The sequence below is a fragment of the Lissotriton helveticus genome, chromosome 8 (genome assembly GCF_964261635.1).
Source record: "Lissotriton helveticus chromosome 8, aLisHel1.1, whole genome shotgun sequence".
In the NCBI taxonomy this organism is placed as follows: Eukaryota; Metazoa; Chordata; class Amphibia; order Caudata; family Salamandridae; genus Lissotriton; species Lissotriton helveticus.
This window is the reverse complement of record NC_136069.1, coordinates 619,033,929-619,053,802: the sequence shown is the minus strand read 5'-3', so window position 1 is coordinate 619,053,802 and position 19,874 is coordinate 619,033,929. Positions and strand designations below refer to the sequence as shown.

Sequence of the window (19,874 nt, the reverse complement as noted above, 5' to 3'; positions counted from 1 at the left end):
TCTGTCTGACATACATTCCAGAAAGGTGCTATTCACAAGGGTTCGTGCTTGAGTCTTAGATGAGAATAACCCTCCAGTTCTGTAGGGAAAAGCCAGTCTAATTTTAGCATTCTTTGCTCCATAGGGGCATTTGTTCCAATCCTCTGTGCACTTTGGGCAAAAAATCATTACATTGCACTGAATCCAGTGGCTGTTGAGAAACCACATTGATATTATCTGGCACTAAACCATCACACCATTCCCTACACACACTTATCCCTACATTTTCTCTACCTTATTTATTTATTTATTTATTTAGAGGTTTTATATAGCGCTGGCTGGACCCAGGGGTATCAAAGCGCATTACATTTTTGAGACAAGAAGGTCAGTAAGACATGGGTCATACATAGCATAAATGAGTATAAACAACATATAAGTCTCCGCCAGACATATTTCAAAATGATAAATATGGGAAATAAGAACACCGAAAAGTGGGAGATGTGATAATCAAAAATAACCAGGCATACATTGAAAATTGCAGAGGAGGATAGGGAGGTTGGTGGTCAGAATTGGGTTTGTAAGGACGAGAGCAGGAGGGGCAGAAATGAGGGCAGACGGAGGACAAGGGAAGGGGGGTGCAGGGAGGAGTGAAGGTGGTAAACAGGGAGGTGGAAGTGACGAGGAGGAAGGGCGAAGTAAGGCTGAAAAGAAGGGAGGCAGATGTATCTGAGGTCAGACAGAAGTGGCCAGTGGAAGATAGCAGATATGGATTATGGTCCCCAATATTTATTGAGGAGATGTAGTTAGAGTTCTTTTTTGAAGCAAGGGTAGGAAGGGTTGCAACGAAGGTCAGTTGGAAGGGCATTCCAAATGCATGGAGCGTTGCCGGAAAAGGACCGAGACTGGGTGGTTTTCTTTTTTTGAAGGGGGGGATAAGAAGGAAGGTGTTTTGTGCTTCTCAAGGAACGGGAGCAACCAGCTTTTGTGAGTTTGTTAGCGAGGTAGGTCGGTGTATTCTGATGGAGAATTTTGTGTGTAATGCAGGCTGTTTTGTACGTGGATCTACCTTCAATGGGGAGCCATTTAAGGATTTTAAGGTTAGGGGAGATGTGGTCGAATCGCTTGCAGTCAGAGGTAAGCCTAGCTGCAAGGTACAGCACAGATTTAAGCGGTGCGAGGTGGATCTTGGGAATTCCGGTGAGAATGGCATTGTCATAGTCGATGCGAGAAAGAACAAGGGATTGGACTGCTAGTTTGAAATCATCGATAGGGTTGAAGGGCTTGATTTTCTTAAGGTGGCGGAGAGTGAAGAGGGCTCCTTTGGCAGAATTATTGATGTGTGTCTTGAGGGTTAGGAGGTCGTCAAGTGAGATACCTAGTGATTTGACTGAGGAGGACAAAGATAAGGAGCAGTTGAGGGCATTAAGGTCAGAGATCCAATTTTGAATAGGGAGCTGGTTGTTTTTAGGGGAAAAAAGAATTATTTCAGTTTTTTTAGGGTTGAGTTTGAGGTGGTTAGTGTGGAACCAGGCTTGAATCTTGATGAGTGTTGTTGAGGTGAAGGATGTCAGCATGGGTTTTAATCTTATAATAGAGTTGGGTGTCATCGGCATAGAGATGGTAGTTGATCCCGGCTTGTTTAAGAATGAGTGTGAGGGGTTCCATGAAAAGGTTAAAGAGAGAGGGAGAGAGGATGGATCCTTGCGGAACTCCTAAGGAGATGGAGGTAGGGTTAGATAGGGAATTTTGGATTTTGATTTGTTGAGAACGGTGTTGTAGGTATGAGACGAACCATTTGTGTGTCATACCATTTAGGCCGAATCGATCTCTAAGAACATTGAGTAGAGTAGAGTGGTTAACAGTATCAAACGCTGCAGAGAGATCAAGGAGGATCAGAAGGCTAGATTCACCAATGTCGAGTGAGTGGTGGATGTCATCAACAATGTTTAGCATGGCGGTTTCAGTGCTGCATCCTTTCCTAAAGCCAGATTGGAAGGGGTCTAGTAAGTTAAAGTGTTCAATGTGTCTCTCTAGTTGGAGAAGAACACATTTTTCCAGGGCTTTAGAAAGAAGGGGAAGGTTGGAGATGGGACGAAGGTTATTAAGGTCGTTTGGGTCTGCCAAAGGATTTTTGATAATGGGGGTGATTTGGCCTAGTTGCAATGAGTTGGGGACACAACCGGTGGCAAGGGAGCTGTTGATAATAGAGGTCCAGGTAGGGGTGATGATATGTTTGAGGTTTTGGACAAGTTTGGATGGAAGAGGGTCTTTGGTGTGGGCGGAAGGCTTGAGTTTGGAAATGATGTTAAAGACGTCTCTTTCCGTGACTGGCTGGAAGTTAAGCCAAGCGGCATTATTTTTAGTAAGAGAGTTAGGATGATTGGAGTCCAGGAAATTGGGGGGCAAGGAGGGGTAAGGGAGATCAGAGTCATGATGGGCCGTAGAGGGTGTAGGGGGAGTTCTGATGGAGGGTGGGATATTAAGAGAGGTGTTCGGATTGGTGGTAGGGATCGCAGTAGAGAGGAAGGATTGCTCAATTAGTTTAATTTTGTCTGAAAAAAAGAGAGCTATTTCTTCACATCTAGTCTTCGAGGCCAGTGGGAAAGGGGGAGCGAAAGCAGTTTGATTGCGCACAATGTTGAATAGTTCTCTTGGCCTATTCTGAGCTCGATCTAGTTGTGATCTGAGGAAGGAAGTTTTTTGTCTAAAGATGTGTTTTTTGTAGGACGATCTAGCAAGTCTGAGGTTGGCCAGGTTAGAAGGAGAGGGGTGCTGTCTCCATAATCTTTCAGTCAGTCTGAGTCTACGTCTTTCAATGTTTAGGTATGTGTTAAACCATGATTTGGAGGGGATATTTCTTTGTTTTTTGAGTTTGAGTGGTGCAAGAAGGTCAAGGGTAGCAGTGACAGCTCTGTTATATTGTTCGGTTAGTTCGTTTGTGTTGAGGGAAGGAGGGATAGCGAGAAGCTGGGCCTGAAGTTTGGATTCAAGTAAGTCGGGAGGGATATGACTGAGATTTCTGATCAGTTTCATGGGTTTAATAGTTTTGGACGGAGGGGTGGAGGCAGAGTTGTTTATGGAGAACAGGATAAGGTGATGGTCGGACCAGTCAATCGGAATGATGTTAGATAGGAGGGCTAGATCTTTGCTGGTAATGATAGCGTCAAGGGTGGCTCCTTTGGAATGGGTTGGTGACTGACAGATTTGTTTGAGGTCATTAATTTCGAGAAGGTCATACAGGAGGGAGATTGAGGGATCTTTAGTATCATTCCAATGGAGGTTAAAGTCTCCCAGGAAGATGTTTTTAGATTTGGAAATTGAGGATTGCGTAAGAAGATTAGATAGCTCGTCGATGAATAAGTAGTGATTTCCAGGCGGATTATATATATTGTGAAGGCGGATGGGGGGGGAATCCTGTATTTTGAGTTCGGCTACAAGGTATTCAAAGGAGGCATATTCTGCGTTATTGATAAGGGATAGCTGTAGTTCGTCTTTGAAGATGATAGCTACACCACCGCCTTTTCGGATGGGTCTATCTTTCCTAATGATGGAGTAGCCCGGGGGTGAGTGTAGGTCAAGAATGCTAGTAGAGTGTTCATTAAACCAGGATTCTGTAAGGAACGCGATGTCGATGGATTCGCTAAGGATGGTTTCAGAGATTTCTATGGCATGTCTGGCAAAGGAGCGGCAGTTACCAAGCATGCAGGTGAGGGGTTTGGGAGTGGGTTTGGGAGATGGGAGGGTATGAATGGAGGTGAGATGAGGAGGGGGTCTAGGTGAGAGAGGTGAAGGGGGAGTACGACTGGTTCCCAATATGACGGGGATGCTTGAGAAGGTGGGAGGCGTGTACATGGTTGGTGAGTAAGGAGGGTAGGAATTTTGAAGGTCGGAAATCTCCTGGTGAGAGAGGGTGCAAGTGGTGCGGAGTGGTCTTTGAGCCCGGCAAAGCAAGGGATTTGTTTTCCACGTTTTAGATGCGGTGAGGTTTATTAGACTAGGGCTGGCGGTGTTTTTTTGGGGAGGGAGGGGTCTGGATTTGAGGTTGAGGACATCGTTCCTGAGACGAGAGAGATCTCTGGTAAGGGTGGTGAGGTACCTTCGCACATCCACCCATCATTTTGAACTGCATACTAAGGAGACTACCTAAACACACTCCATCCTAGACACACCAACCAACACCTCACGCTGTGTCTTAGGGACAATGACCCCCTACACTATGATCTAGTAACATTAAATCATTACAGTGCAATTTAGGAACACTTATCAAATGCATCCTGGGTACAGTAGCCCACAACATTGAATCCTGTGGATAAGAGTCAACTACAGTGCCTTATAGGAGCACTAGCATACCACACTGTTCAAAAGACACAAACAAAGTAAATTGCATTCAGTTCAAACTTAACCAAGCACACATCAATGTGTTGTTTGTAAACTAATATTCTACACTGTATCCTTGGAACACATACTCACCAGTCTGGACCCCACGGGTGTTAACGCACCACATATACTACAATTATGACAGTCTTTGGAACAGGAAGAAATAGTAGTAGCCTTAATTAGCTCTGTATTGAGTTACACTTTCTTACATCTTTGTTTTAAGAATGTGAGACCCTTACCTACCATAGTAGCAGGCTTAATCCAGTCTGCTTCTCACCTGGCTGTAACCTTTTCAGTGTCTGAGTAGAGTCCTATGCAGGAAATGAAATGCTAGCCTTATTTCTACATGTGTTGCGTTATACAATGAGCAGTAATCAAAAGAAAAACAATTACAATTACTTAGCGATACATGCACATCTTTTACTTATATCCTGTGCGATAAAGTTATTAGCATAATTGGATAATAAGGGTAGTGCTCATATCGTTTATCCTTGTGTCAATCTGCCGCATTGTGCTGAATCTTATGGACACTATCCCACCATAAAGCATTAGTTTCTAGGGAAATTAAGTAATCCACTGTACTGCATCCTAGATGCACTACCCCATCGTTCTCTCCTGATTTGCAGAGACTCTTACACACCTCGCTGCACTATACCCTGTTAGCACTCAAGTGGTATACCATCTGCTCTACAGGTTGATGTAACCCTGTACATTGCACTGCTATAAAGGACCTATACAAAGCCACAAATAACTTAATGAGACATACCGGCCTGGTTCTGATCATATTACTTTCACTCCAAGTGCTATTCACACATTAAGGATATCTTGTTCTCTCCTGATCCTACAGCTGTTTTTAAACGCTGACATGAGACTGCTGCCTGTGTTGAATACTTGTTTATGTAGAACTCATCAAGCCAGAAATTGAAAATTATTCTTGCTAGTGCAACAAAGTGATTCTGTCAGGAAGGTATTGTTGAACATACAATTGCCACCTCTTTCTTACTGCTTCTGTCTTGGGGCCTTTTGCAAACTGTATGGATTTAAATAATTAACTCTAATTATAACTAATACTTTGTGAAAGTCGTGATGCTCTATTTTTATTTATAAAAAATGTGGTGCCGTTGTGGAACCTAGCATTTATGAAACCTGTTTGATCCAGCATTGGGTCGAGTAATGTATGTGATCTGATGTGTAATTACGTCTTCCCACAGGTACAGGGTTTGATGAGGAGTCTGCGATTCTTGGCGCAGGAAGAGAGTTTGCACTAATGAGAACAGCCAGTGGCAAGGTACTGGAAAATGCAAATTTCTAAGTGTCGGATGTTTTTGTCAATTGCTTGGATGTAAGAAACTTTTAAAAACAAATGTTCCGCTTCCTATTTGTAAAGTCTTTCCCTTGACTTATGAAGTACTAAGATTACAGCTTGTACCAATCAGCATAAAGGAATTTCTCTGCATTTTTTAGGAACATTAAGCAACTGTGCAGGTACTGCAGAGTACACGGTATACATTTATAATGTTAATTTGTGAAAAAAAACTAATAGTAATTTATGGAACTGGTGCATTTGGTTTCTTGTCTTTCTTTTGGGGCAGGTATTATGAAAAGCCATGTGTTTGCTACTTGTCAGTCTCTATTTGTTTATATACCTACTCACATGGAGTTCTAGTCACAAAGGTAATTCGGTTGTAAATATAATATAATGACCAAATGTATATTTTTATGTCTGCTAGGAATCCACAAAGAAATTGTTGTCTGGCTTGAATCTAATTACTGTTGCGGATTTCTCCGCTGTGAATGTGGAAAAATGTGGGGTTGTAAATCCCACTTAAGGGATGGAAATCTGGTGTTCTGTGATAGAATATTCAATACAGTTGTGTTTGTGCTCGGCCTCAAACTTATTCTAACCTCTTTCCATCCAGGAAATAGTCACAATTTACTGCAGACAAGTGCTGAAGTAACTCCCGTCCTATGATGGAAAGGGGAACGGATCACCCCAAACTTGCTAGTAGTGTAGAGGAAGTGCCTCCATGCGAATTAATGTTTTCACCCGTGGAGAAAAGGAAAAAAAAATTCTATCTACACAAGAGGCTAAATTTCCCTTGCATGGAAAGTTCTCCATTTATGGAAAGTTTTACACAGAGGGAATAGCAGCCCAAGGGACTAATCACTTGATATTCCCAGTAGTGCGGCTCGAAACCTGCACTTGGCATAGCTTTCCAGGCATACTAATGGGAGTGTTGTGAATAGGAAACAAACATAATAATGTTTTCAGGCAGAAGAGTAAATGTCTGCCCTATTTTTTTTTACGTTTATTTTTGTGAATCTGTCCTTCCATCCAAAATATTTACATGGGTCGGGTAAGAAGCACCATTAAACACAAGAAGTCGAAGCCTACTTAGCCCTGCCCATCCCCTGACGAGACGTAGGAGTTTTGACGTTCTAGGCTCCGCTCTGCAGAGAGGGTGCGTGGGTCGGCTCTGCATTTTGCTCCTTTTCTGGGACTGGGAACAACCGCCACTCAGTTAAGAGTCCTATGACGCCATGTGCGCCATATTTGGGTGGATTGACCCAGCCCGCACGTCTTCGGACCCCACAGGCTCAGCGAAGGAGCTCCTCTGGGTTCTGTGCTATCTGGTTTGGCTGTGGCACCCAGGGTTCCTCAAGGATCTGTTCACAGATCGGGACACGCACCCGTCCCAACCTTGCAACCTTCCCCGATGGCGAGACCCTCGATGTCCCTGGTGCCCATCGGTGGTGCCAGCCCATCCTAGTTTGAATGACACCAAGCCGGCCGGGCATCCACCGGTGGCGCCGACGGAGCACCTGGTCTCTGTGTTATCCTCAGTCTTATTCCGAGGGGCCTGGATTGGATGAAGATTGGAAGGGGCAGCAGGACCCCTCAGAACTTCCGCTTTATACAGAGGAAATGGGCTGGTACAAGGAACTGGGCGATGCAAGTGGCTTGGATACTTCTCCAGAACCTGACATGCTTTATCATCCTAACCCGGCTCTGGAGGAGGGGGCTTCCTTCACTATGTTGATGCGTAGTGCTGTGGAGATCTTTGTACCTGCAGCTTCCTACTGTGGTGGTCAAGACTAAAGTCTTGACAGAGGTCCTGCAGCCTGGTGTCTTCACTATGGAATCCTTGCTGCCATTTAATCTTAACTGACGATGTTCTTCTAGGCACCTGGTCCAAGCACAGCATGGGCTCCTGTGAATAGAACAATCTCCCTGCCCCGGGCGACCCAGCTTTTCTCTCTTCTCAGCTTGGTGGTACAAGCCTCTATTTCCTGTGTCACGTTCCCTTCTGCACCCCTGGATAGGAAATCCAAAAGGCTCGATAAATGTGGTAAGAAAATCTTCTATTTCTCCAGCCTAGCGTTTCAGTCTGTAAACACCGCTTGCCTCTTGGGCCGTTGCTCCCATTTGCTATGGGAGAAGGTTGTGCAAGTGCTGCCACTAGTCGTTGAGAAGGCCTAGACTGTCCTCTCCCAAGCTGACTGGAGAAATGCAGCAAAGTTTACCGTACACTGTGACCTTGACACGACAGACTCACTGTGCAGAGCAATTTCCTCGACGGTGGCTGTTAAGTGCCACAGCTGGCTGAATCATCTGGCTTCTGTGGCGATGTCCAAGCCAACCTTATGGACATGCCCTTTGATGTCTCTTGTCTCTTAGGTGATAGGGCGGATGCTGCGCTAGAGCACTTCAAGGAGTCGGGGCTACAGCCAAGTCATTGGTCCTCTCCGTATGATCCCGTCCTGAGTCTGCCTTTTGCTCCTTTTGTGGCTACGGAAGAGGCTTCCAGTCATGCCAGCCCTACTCTAGCCGGTGGCCCGCGCCAGTTCCACAACTTCTGCGCGGCCGTGGGTGCTGTTCGCCCCAATACCATGGGTCGGGCGGCCAGAAGTCCGGTCATGCCACAAAACCCCCTCCCTGCTCCGCCTCCAAATCTTCCTAGTTCGATCCTCCCAGATCATGGGTGTCCAGTTGCTGTCTGGATACGCCATCCTCTCTACCACTGGTGGAATATCACCTTGGACAGGTGGTTTTTGCAGATAGTCCGAAGGGGCTATTCTCTCCCCTTCAAGACTACACCTCCTTCCATGCCTCCAACATACGATCGGCTGACCGAGGATCACCTTGCTGTGCTTTGAGAGGAAGTCAAGGCTCTCTTGCATTACAGAGGGTTCCCTGGGCAGAAATAGGCTGTGATTGCATTTCCCGCTCTTTTCTGGTCCTCAAAAAGGACGGAGGACTTTGTCCTATCCTCAACCTCAGAGCTCTCAACTACTTCCTCAGAAAGGAAAAGTTCAAGATGCTCACATTTGCTCAGGTTCTGTCTGTCCTGGACCAGGGAGACTGAATGGTAGCATTGGACTTGCAGGACGTTTATTTTCATATCCCTGTCCTGCCTGCCCATCGCCGCTACCTGTGGTTTACGGTTGGCTACAGTTCACCGTGCTCTCCTGGGATGTTCACCAAGGTAATGGCAGTGGTCGTAGCTGTCCAGTGGAGATCAGGGGTTCCAGTCTTTCCCCTATCTCGACGACTGGTTGTTGAAGGCGGGCTCACCCTGGGAAGTAGTCTCCCACCTCCAGACTTTGGCGAACCTCGTGCATTTGTTGGGGTTCACGATCACTGTGCCAAAGTCACACCTGATTAGCTCTCAGATGCTCACTTTCATTGGAGCTGTTCTGAACATGATGCAGTTTCGGGCCTATCCTCATGAGCAGCCAGTCCAGGATATTCAGGCTATTATAATGATGTTTCAGGCTCTATCATGGATTTCTGTGAGACTGACTCTGAGACTGCTGGGCCTCATGGCCTCCTGCATCCTGCTGGTGAATCATGCCAGATGGCACATGCGGGCTCTGTAGTGGCACTTGAAGTTCCAATGGTTGCAGCTTCATGGAATTCTCACTGGCCTGGTCCAGATCTCTGAGGGAACTGTGAAAGATCTGCAGTGGTGGTTGACAAACTGCGATTGAGTCAGAGGCAGACCCCTCTCCCTTCCCCAACCAGATCTCACCGCAGTGACAGATGCATCACTTCTGGGATGGGGTGGCCATCTGGGAGAGGTGGAGATCAGAGGACTCCCTGATGGAAGCTGCGCTCCACATCAGCTTGTTGGAGCTTCATGGGATCTGGTTGGCACTGAAAGCCTTCTTACTATCTTTTCAAGGAAAGGCTGGTTCAGGTGTTCACGGACATGTGGTACTGCAACAAATGAGGCGGGGTGGGGCTGTGGACCCTCTGTCAAGAGGCCCTGCGTCTCTGGACTTGGCTGGAACAGGGCATATCTTTGGTGGCTCAACACCTGGCCAGTTACCTGAATGATGGGGCGGACGCTTCCACAATAATTTAATACCGGGAACAAACGATCTAAATGTATTTTGAAGAAAAAAAAAGACATGTTTGCACTTCCTGAAAGCATTGTTTGTGTTTCATGAAGCGGTAAATGCTCATCACAAAGTGCCTATTTCCTGATGGGGGCAGGGCGGGAGTATGGTGGGCTCGTTGTGCAGCAGCGAGCACTCAAGCCTAATAATAGATTAGCAGACAGGGGTTTACTTTAGTGCACTCTAGGCTCCGAGGAGGGGCAGGGAGGTGTGCAATCGAGAAGGTTTGTCTTGCTTCCTCCCCTTCACTCAACCCAAATGAGTGACTGGTCTTTTTCCACCTAGGACGTTTGATGCATACTACTAGCATGCAAGCTTTCACACCTGCCGGCCATGCAGTCTGTAGCTAGGTGGGCGCCAGCCCCAATGCTGGTGTTCTTATGTACTCGGTTGTAACTTTCACTTGTGCATCAGCAGGCACACTGCTAACCTCATTTGTGTGTTGAATGACAACATTTGCATGTGTATAAATTGGTGTCCGCGTGTACAAACATATTGATAAATTTGGTTCAGGAAGACCGACAACTTCTAATGTTTTTGGGGCTCATGTCAAAAAGCACTTCAAAGTTTACCAGCAGCACCCTGGGATGCTTTGTATCTGGCCGCTACCTAGTGGACGTTTACAGGAGCCGACAGACTTCGGTCCCCACCATCCCTTGGGCAGCTAATAACATGGGTCACACCAGCTGTTTATCAGGTTTCCACTGAAAAATCACTGTGTGCCCCCAGCCTGGCTTCCTATGTACCAATTGGAGTATTTCGAGGGCGTTTAAAATTCTACAATTCTTGGGTTTGGGGCACTTTATTTTATCTATCCCCACAGACACTCTTCTTTCTAAACCCGTTCTACTGTCTGCCCAATATATTCGTTGAGTTCAGCCGGTAACCTTTTCGTAAAGGCCATGACGTGACATGAATATGGCGCACGCCTGCTCCAGCAAGCCAGGTCCGGATTGCACTATCAAAGCAAGCATGGGAGGTGAGGGGCAAGGGGAGTAGTAAGTCACCTGCTTCAGGGATTTCAAACTATAAATCCATTGCAACTGACTTCTAGGTGAACCCAGAGTCTGAGATGACGCACAAGCCTCTGAGATGACCACAACATAGAGAATTCACTAGTTTGGTAAAGTAACCCCAGGAGTGCGGCACTCCTTCACTGGTGACATGGTAACAGTATCACTGGGAAAACTAAACAGTCGTGGACACAGTGCACCCTTTGAATGGTAGGTGAAGTCACACTTAGGCAGAATACTGCACCACAGTGAGAAACCCCAGAAGACTGTAGATGGAAAGAGGTTTGTTAGAGACCTCGAGAGCAGAAGGAGAATGTGCCTGGCAACAGTGTGACCTTGTGGAACACTTTCCGCAAACAAGAGACACACTGTCTCCTAGAGTGTCCGGGGGCAGCACCCATGCGGTCTCATATACACTGTCCCAATACATGAGACAAGCTGTTTCTTTCACTTGCTGCTGCTGAACAGGGGACCTGCTGTCTCCTACACTGTCCCGGGACAGGACACATGCTGTCTCGTATACATTGTCCCAGAACACGAGACATGCTATTTCACATGCTTCTGCGGAACAGGGGACATGCTGTCTCATATACTATCCCGAAACAGTGGACACGCTGTCTACTACACTTTCCCAGGGCAGGACACATGCTGTCTCATGTACTCTGTCCCAGAAAATCAGACATGCAGTCTCATACGCAGCCACAGAGCATGACATGCTATTTCATATAGTAACGCTGAACAAGGGGCATGCTGTCTAAGATACTGTCCCTGACAGATGCTGTCTCGTATACACTGACCCCGACATTAGACATGATATTTCCACTGCTTTATATGGAAAAATAGAAGTGCAGGTACCCTGTACCAGAGTACCTGCTTGTTTCTGAGAAGTGCTGGTACTCTCCAATTTAATGTATTATGTCACTCTTGAGCAATGCGGGTACTCTTCCCCTCTCAACATAAAAAAGTGCCGGTACACAGTACAGGTCCATTTAAAGCACTGGCTACTTCACATGCTGCCGTGGAACAGGGGACATGCTGTCTCATATACTAGTGAAGCACCTCCTATAACCGCCATTATCACATCAGACAATGGTATTGGTGGAGGGGAGACACTCCTCTTTGTGATCAGATGCTCAGTTGTTTATATGATGGGTGGAACTGTTCACTTTATCAATACTGGGTGTTCTGTTGGATGTTAATTGCGATTGATCGTGTGTTGCATCGCACGTGGACATTGGGGCTTCTGTTTCATTTATTGACATATTAACTGGGAAAACAGTGGTGGTTGCTCTCTGTGAGATAGTTATGAATTCGTTGTTCATGCACAATTTAGTGCACGGGGGAAGGGAATCTGACTGCATTCGGTGACAGCAAAATGTCACTGTCCACGTTTTGCAAGTAAACTGGTATATTGTCACTTCTCGCCTCACTATTTAGCTATTGTTTAAAAGTTGCATTCTTCAAATAAATTTGTAAAGTATTGTCCAGTTTCAAGTTATTCACCATGCTGATGGTTTGTGGACGCCAAGCTGCGCCTACTGCGATTGCGCTATTCGTTGGAACTGCTTCAGAGCCGACACTAGAGTGCTGCCAACCGTTTCTGCTTTATGAGCTGTAGCCATCTCGAAGGCAGGAAAGACTTTGTGAGTGAGAGAGCGCTGGTTACCAGGTCCATAACTAATTAATTGGTCTACCGAACACAGACCGCGAATACAGTATTTTATCACAGCAGTAACACATGTAGATTATTCAGCCAATCAGCACACTGAACGTTCTTGCATGTACAAGGATTGGTTAAAGAGGAGACATGCTCCACCTTGCTGATGGTGTGTGGAGTTTCCAGTGACCCGACATTGGGTGGGACCAATTTATTTACAGTACACCCTAGCAGCGAGGCTGCTGTCAGATGGACTGATTTTTTTGTGTTGTTTTATTCTGCCTTTAAGAACACACATTGCATGAGGTTAACTCACTAACTTCCAGCAGGCCAATGCAACAAGCATTTGCAATGCAATAGGTCTCACATTAGCGAGAGTTTGAGCTATTGGCATTGTAAATTACAAACCTTTTATCTATGTGTTGGTTTTGAAAACAGATCAATAAAAGGCATGGTCATTTACAATGCCAATAGCTTAAAATTTCACAAATGCGAGACCTATTGCATTGCAAATGCTTGTTCTATCTCTTGCCCAGAAGCTCCTTTTCATTCTATCTCTTGCCCAGCAAGTCCCCTAATGTAAATAGATTCCTGAAGGGTCTTACACCTTTGTTTCTCACTTCACCTTTTATCACGCCCCAGTGGGGCCTTAACTTGGTCCTCATTTATCTGATGTGTGCACCATTTGAGCCACTGCACAATTTCCCTCTCTGGCTGCTTACTATCAAAACAGCTTTTTAGTGGCAATAACTTCTACTAGGAGGGTGAGGGAATTGCAGCCTCTTTCTTCTCCCCTCCATACCTGACTGTCTTTTCAGACAAGGTAGTGCTCCACAGTAGGGCTTTTTTTTTGCCGAAAGTGGTGACATCTTTCCACATAGGGCAATCTGTCACCTTGCCGACCTTCTATGCTTCTCCGCATCCTTCTAAGGAACAACAGCGTCTTCACTTTCATGACCCAAAAAGTACATTCTCGTTCTACCTTAACCACACTAGAGAGTTCCGGGTGGATAACCAACTCTTAGTGGGGTACGTTGGAGCAAAGAGGAGCGGTGCTGTGCAGAAGAGGACCATCTCCTGATGGATTATCCTGTACATTAAAATTTGTTACGAGCTGGCAAAGAAACGGCTCAATTAACCAGAGCTAACGCAACCACCACGGCTCTCCAGCGTGGTGTCCTGATCCTTGACATTTGCCAGGCGGCTATGTGGGCATCCCTTGACACGTTTGCCAAGCATTATTGTCTGGATAATCCGGTCTGTTGGGAAGGCTACTTGGTTCTACAGGACGTTTTGGTTTAAACTTTTCCACAATCCCTCCTCCGGGGGTGGTATTACTTGGTATCTGTTCTAAGGTAAGGAATCTGGGGCTAGATGTCTGTAGCAGAGTGATGAGATACTTGCCATCAGTAATGCCTTACCTGGTAGAGACATGATCTAGTCGCAGATTCCTTACCGACGCAACCATTCTCCCTGCACTGCGTACAAGTTCTTCATGTCAGGGCTGTTCCCTTCAGGGCCCTAGTTGTTTTAACACACTACTGTCCGTCAACTTCATTGCTCCATGCTTCTGGAGTGCAACATCATGAAAAGTACTGACATCAGCATGCTGAGGTGTTCTTGGGTTCATTCTAGTCCATCTGTAGTTCAGTATCGCAATGTCACCTCAACCACTTCTAGGTTCTACCAAGAAAAACTCAAAAAGGATACATAACTTTTTTGTATGATTTGCTCGAATTAATTGTACCTCGTGTGACCACGACCCCTCACCTTGTGGTAATTCCCTGTGACAAAAAATAAGTGCAAAACAAAAAATTCAAAGTGTTTACCTAAAAGTTCTAGACCAAAGTGTATTAATGACAGTTTAAGTCCAGGATACTAGTTGAGTTTGTCCAAGGGCCAGTTATGTTTGATTGAATGACCAATAGGTTCAAGGGCATACTTAAGAATTTCAAAGAATATGTGAATTCATGCGGAAATCTGATAGACACAGATCCACAGATGCAAAACCAATAGGTGGCTTCAAGCAGCGCAGAAACCCCTATGCAGTTTGTGACTTGAGTGAAAAGAACTAGTATTAAATGTATCCAAGGCATTTACATACTACAGTCAAGAAAGGAGATGGACACTATCTTTTGATATGAGCAGGTTAGGGCAACACGAAAAAGAAATCAACAACATTTGTAATCATTTGCCCACTGACTAATAAATTAAGGGATCAACACAGCGTGAGAAACAATAGTTTATGCGTAGGAAGTAAGTTTGAAATAGTTTGACTTATTTTAATTGCATGTGTCCATCCAAGTTATTATTTTCATTGTAATGTATTCAACATTGCCCTCAACACATAGGCTTTTACATTTTAGGCACAATGATTGAATTTGAATTAGGTACATGTTAATGCTTATTAAGCGGCCATAATTTTGTGACTGGTCCATTAATGTATTCGATAAAGAAATGGAATGTGAATTTTTTATTTAAAGTGTTTGTCATGGAACTGCTGTGATTGAAGCATATTGTTTCTACATCAATATAAGTGGGAGCTTACAAAGCCACTCATGTCTGCATAGCACCTTAGTACCCGTGTGCTCCTTTGCAATGCCCTGAATCCCTCCACTTCAGAGTCGCCAAGGACATTAAATAAAATATGGTAAGTGGTTGCAGATGTAGAAAATATTGGCTTTGGCAAGCTTAATTGTGTTAAAATGTCAGTGCAGTGGTCACTATAAAGATTTAACACTGTTGCCAGTTGGTTGTATTTACCTGAATAAATCCTGAGAGTTGTACTTGTATCACATTCTGTTATTGGCTTCCCCCAGGTTTACTACACTGGCAAATATCAGAGTCTTGGAATCAAGCAAGGTGGACCTTCAGCAGGGAAATGGGTTGAATTGCCCATCACAAAATCTCCAAAGATAGTCCAGTTTTCAGTGGGCCACGATGGTTCGCATGCCCTGCTTGTTGCAGATGATGGAAGTGTGTTTTTCACTGGTTCTGCGAGTAAAGGAGAGGACGGCGAATCAAGTAGGTTTTGTTATTTTATGCAATCAAATTTGTGTAAAAACATCCAAATTGCAATGTTTTTGTGGTGAAATTATGCTGGTTTTTCCTTTAAATTAAAGTTCACATATATTAATTTTTATCTGAAAATCCAACGTGTTTGTTATTAATTCCATTAAGTTAAAAGAAGAGGATTTCAGGCCTCTCAGATTCTTGTAGATGTATTTATTTAAAAGGTTTGTAGAGCTCTAGTTGGTCGTAAAAGGCATCTGAGCCAGAGTTGTGGTAATGACTGTAGGAAAGGCAGCTGAAAACAGCTAGACTATTCAGACGCGGGGGAACATATTAACAGTCATACATGTGTCTATTTTTATTCTTTAATCTGAGAGGTTTAGAGTCCCTCCTAATTCACTTCTAATAGATGAGCTCAGTTGGTTCAGCGCTTTGGTGGTGCAAATCAAATGGCTTGACCGCCTGCACTAGCTTAAATATACAAAAAAAGTGATGGATAGAATGCTTGAATTAATCTCAACCACTGACAGTTACTCGCGCCGCATCCCAACCCATAATTCTTGTGCACACCATGTCGCCTCAGTTTGGACCCAGCCATATGAAAATCAGTCTCGCACCTGCTTCAGTGGAAACGGTCCAGCCCGAACTACCAGAAAGGTCCACGATGAACTAGAACACAAGCAACCCAGGACTAGTTTCACTCTTAGTATGGCTCACCGGCCAGGTATCGCTTGGTTCCAGTGGCACAGTGAATATGGGACCAATGTCTGGACATACCCTTCACACTTATGGCATCAAAACACAAGGTGATATATGGAACTTTAGACATCCTCTGTTCTGTTTCTGAGGTGTGATTGCCTAATTTCGCCAAGACCCTTTCTCAGCAGCTCAACTTTTTATTTTTAAATTGTGTATTTTTTCTGTTATAGATGAATTTCCTTCCAGAATTTGTTGATTCAGGCAGAGGGAGGTGAGAGTGAGGCATCAATCGATGAAGGAATTTCCACATTGTACCATTTTTGCAGTGCTCTCCTCAATCCTGTTTTATGCTGGAGGTCTGCCCATTATTCCCTCTGTGCTCTCCAGGCATTGGACTGAAAAATTCAACTATGATTGGGGCCAGCTTTCAATGTACAAGCATACAGCCCTGTTCCTCATTTCCTGAGATACCCTGACCCCTGCACCCTCAACACTCCAATACTTCAGCTCATTGATGCACAAATTCAGATGCTCACATTCTCATGGTACTCTGTGTTGCTACTGTGGCTGAGTAAGATTCCCTAAAAAGTGTTGTGTAGGATCGTCCTAGCAAGATGTTACTGAAAACAATACAGGCACCTCATGTCAATCCCATTGCTAGTTCTGCCTCTGTTGTGAACCAATGTCCACTGCTCACCTTTGGCTCCTCGTACTACCCCTCTACGGATACTCTTATGCTAAGATGCTTCTATGACCCATTATCGGCCCATATCTCTTAGTTGTTCCTCGCATTACTTGCATTTCTTGGCCTTTGAGTCACTCTGTCCTTCAGGGTGTGGGGCCACTATGCATTGGGGTCTGCTGCTCATCTAGGTAGTGATCCCTTCCTCAGAACCTTGTCCTGGGCCCTAGGTCCCTGGTCAGCCCCTCGCCTGAGTCATGTATTTCAGTTTTCTTGCATGTTGCTGTGAGTCCCGTGTGAATAAACTCCAGCCAGCACATCTGCATCCCTACGATTTGAGCAAATCTGCAGCACTCCCTGTCCTCTCGTTCTTGCAGTGCTCAGGACTTCACTCAGCGCAGGTCATTGTGGTATTCCCAGAGCAGTACGCCCACTGTTGGGGTGCTGATGCCTAGATATCCCACCTCTGTACTTCTATGCCGGCTTGCCTGGTGCGGCTGATTGCTTAATCTATTAGACTCCTCGAATGAGCTTTCCCTCCACCTCCTCAGCCCCCCGCATTGGGACTATTTCAGTCCCCTCCAGCAATGATGCATGTCGTCCACCCTCTGTCCACCTCCTTTGGGGCTTGATTCAGCACCTGTATTTTTACGGGATCTATCTGCAATCTTCTAGCTGCCACCAAGGTTCGGGTGCATGACTCCTGGGGAGGGGCGGGAGGGTAGAACAGTGGGTGCTGATTGAGGAGGTTTATTGTCAGTGTAGCAGAGTTGCAACAGTGCATATCTATCTAGGTGGCCAACTTGGTTCCTCCCCTCAATCAATTTTCAGTTTTTAATGAAGTAGTAAGACAGTGGTTATCGTATTTACTTGGGAAATGTTCCTGCCAACTGAATTTCCCTGAGGTACTTTTTCCGAAGGGTTGCTGTGAGACATGTGTGATGACATGAACGGAGCAATCAGAAAGGACCTTTGATAGACACTAGACTGGTACTTTTAAAATGTGCTTAAGGCTTGGGAGTGCAGAGGTGATCTGATGACATAAAGAAGTCAGCAGGATTTGTTTGTAGGTTTTGCGTAGTGTGACAATGAAGTCTCTGAGCACTATGTGGCAGATTCAGAAACATGAGTGTGAGATCATTGTGATGGATATTGGTGACCAGGGAAGAACCCTGTTGGTCATATGTAAATATTTGGAAGTAACGTGCAGTATTGAGTCACTAAGTTTTTTTTTTTTTTTAAATCTTTTTATTCAGAAAATAGGCTCCTTTTACAATGTCACAATGCTTAACAGTTAATGGCAGGTGGATATACAGGTAGCAATTAGATACATACAATTCAATGTGAACATCATGATTCTGCACAATCAAACCGCAGTCCTCAGTTGGCATCATGTCGATAACGAGACGGACTGGGTATCCATTACCTCCCCTCTGTAGCTTCTCCACGCCCCCATATCTTTTCCCATTTCCTAGGGCATCCCCTGCTCTTGTATATCTGAAAGAAACAGGTTAGTATTAGATTCCTTACCTTAGAATATCCCCAGGCGTCAGTCTGGATCCGGAAACTTTTGCGTAGCAGTACCCCTGCGCGTCGGTAGGCGTCGTCTGCAGGCGTCCCCTGCGGCTCCGCGTCGTCGGCGACGTGCGCCGTGATGACGTCGCTGGAGTATATAGACGCCGCCTCCGCGCGCTGACGTCAGTTCTTCTTTTTTCCGCGCCAGTTAGCGCAGATCCGAAGAGCAGTACTCCGGTCTTTTGACCAAGTTTTTTGTTAAATCTAACTCTTTCAGGTGCCGGTAGGATGCCCGGTTTTAAAAGTTGTGACGGGTGCGACCGCCTGATGTCAGTCACCGACCACCATCGACTCTGCCTCCGGTGCCTGGGCGCCGACCACGACGTGGAGTCACAAGAAGTCGGGGCGTCGTCATCGTACCCCCGACTCCCCCCGACGCTCGCGCGATGCGGCCGGGGGTTCGGGTGGCCCCACCCCCGCGGCCCCGCGTGGGTCGCCGACGCCGCCTGCTCCATACCCGCCGGTCCCTGGGCAAGGCGCGTCGCGTGAGGAGGTAGAGGAGTTCGAGGAGTTCCTCATGGCCATGAGGGCGCTGTCTCCTCCGGCGGGGCCTACGGCGCCTGCGGGCCCGGTGGTCCCGTCTGGGGGCCCGAGCGGTTCGGGTGCTCCTGCCCCGACGCCGTCGGCGGCTCCGGCCCCGCTGGGCCCTTCAGGGTCGTCGCCGGCTGGTCAACCGGCCTCTCCGGCGCCGATTCCATCGGGGCAACCCGTGGTGCCGCCTCCGTGCGGCGCCGTGACTCCGACGCCGGTTCCGGCCGGCGTCGGGGCTCCGGCACCGGGCGGTGCCACCCCTATTCCCTCTCCTACTCCGGACGCGGAGTCGGACCGGCGTCGCCGGACGCCGAGTCCGGCGCCGATGGGGCCCATTGACCCCGAGGAGCCGGTCTACATCGTTGAATCAGTCTATGGTGATGATGAAGATTATGGAGAGGGGTTGGGAGGGGTCTGAGGACCCTCTGTCACGCGAGTGTCAGTACGAGGTGGACTGGACAGGTGACTTGGGTGATGCCAGTGGTCTGGACGAATCTCCTAACCCTGGTTTTGTCTCGCCTCCCACTGTGGCGTCGGAGGCTGGGGCTGCCTACTCTGTGGTGCTGATGAGGGCTGCCAAGGCCTTGAACCTTGAGCTCCCCGTCGCAAAAGTGAAGCCTAACATCCTCACTGAGGTCTTCAAACCGCAGTCATGCCCACAGGAGCCTCTGCTGCCGTTTAATGAAGCCTTGATGGACGTTCTGTTGGGCACGTGGTCCAGGCCCGCTTCAGGTTCGCCTGTTGACAGGAACGTTGCCAGGCGCCACCGTCCGTGTCCGGACGACCCCAAGTTCCTGTCCACCCATCCCACCCCTGAGAGTCTGGTGATCCAGGCCTCAACATCCCAATCCGCATTCCCGTCGGCCCCGCCCGACCGGGAATCTAAGAGGTACGACCAGTATGGCAAGAAGGTCTTCTCGTCCCTGAGTGCGGGACTGCGGTCTTG

The 19,874-nt window shown here is 46.6% G+C and overlaps 1 protein-coding gene across 5 annotated transcripts in view; it reads left to right on the top strand.

Annotated features, from left to right (window-relative positions):
- The window catches only part of MYCBP2 (MYC binding protein 2), a 1,909,483-nt gene that overhangs the window by 261,604 nt on the left and 1,628,005 nt on the right, over positions 1–19,874 (top strand). For all 5 annotated transcript variants that reach the window (XM_078657470.1, XM_078657469.1, XM_078657471.1 and 2 more), the window contains exons 11-12: positions 5,568–5,644; positions 15,249–15,453. In XM_078657470.1, the coding sequence (XP_078513596.1) occupies positions 5,568–5,644; positions 15,249–15,453 (282 nt within the window). The remainder of the gene's footprint in view (positions 1–5,567; positions 5,645–15,248; positions 15,454–19,874) is intronic.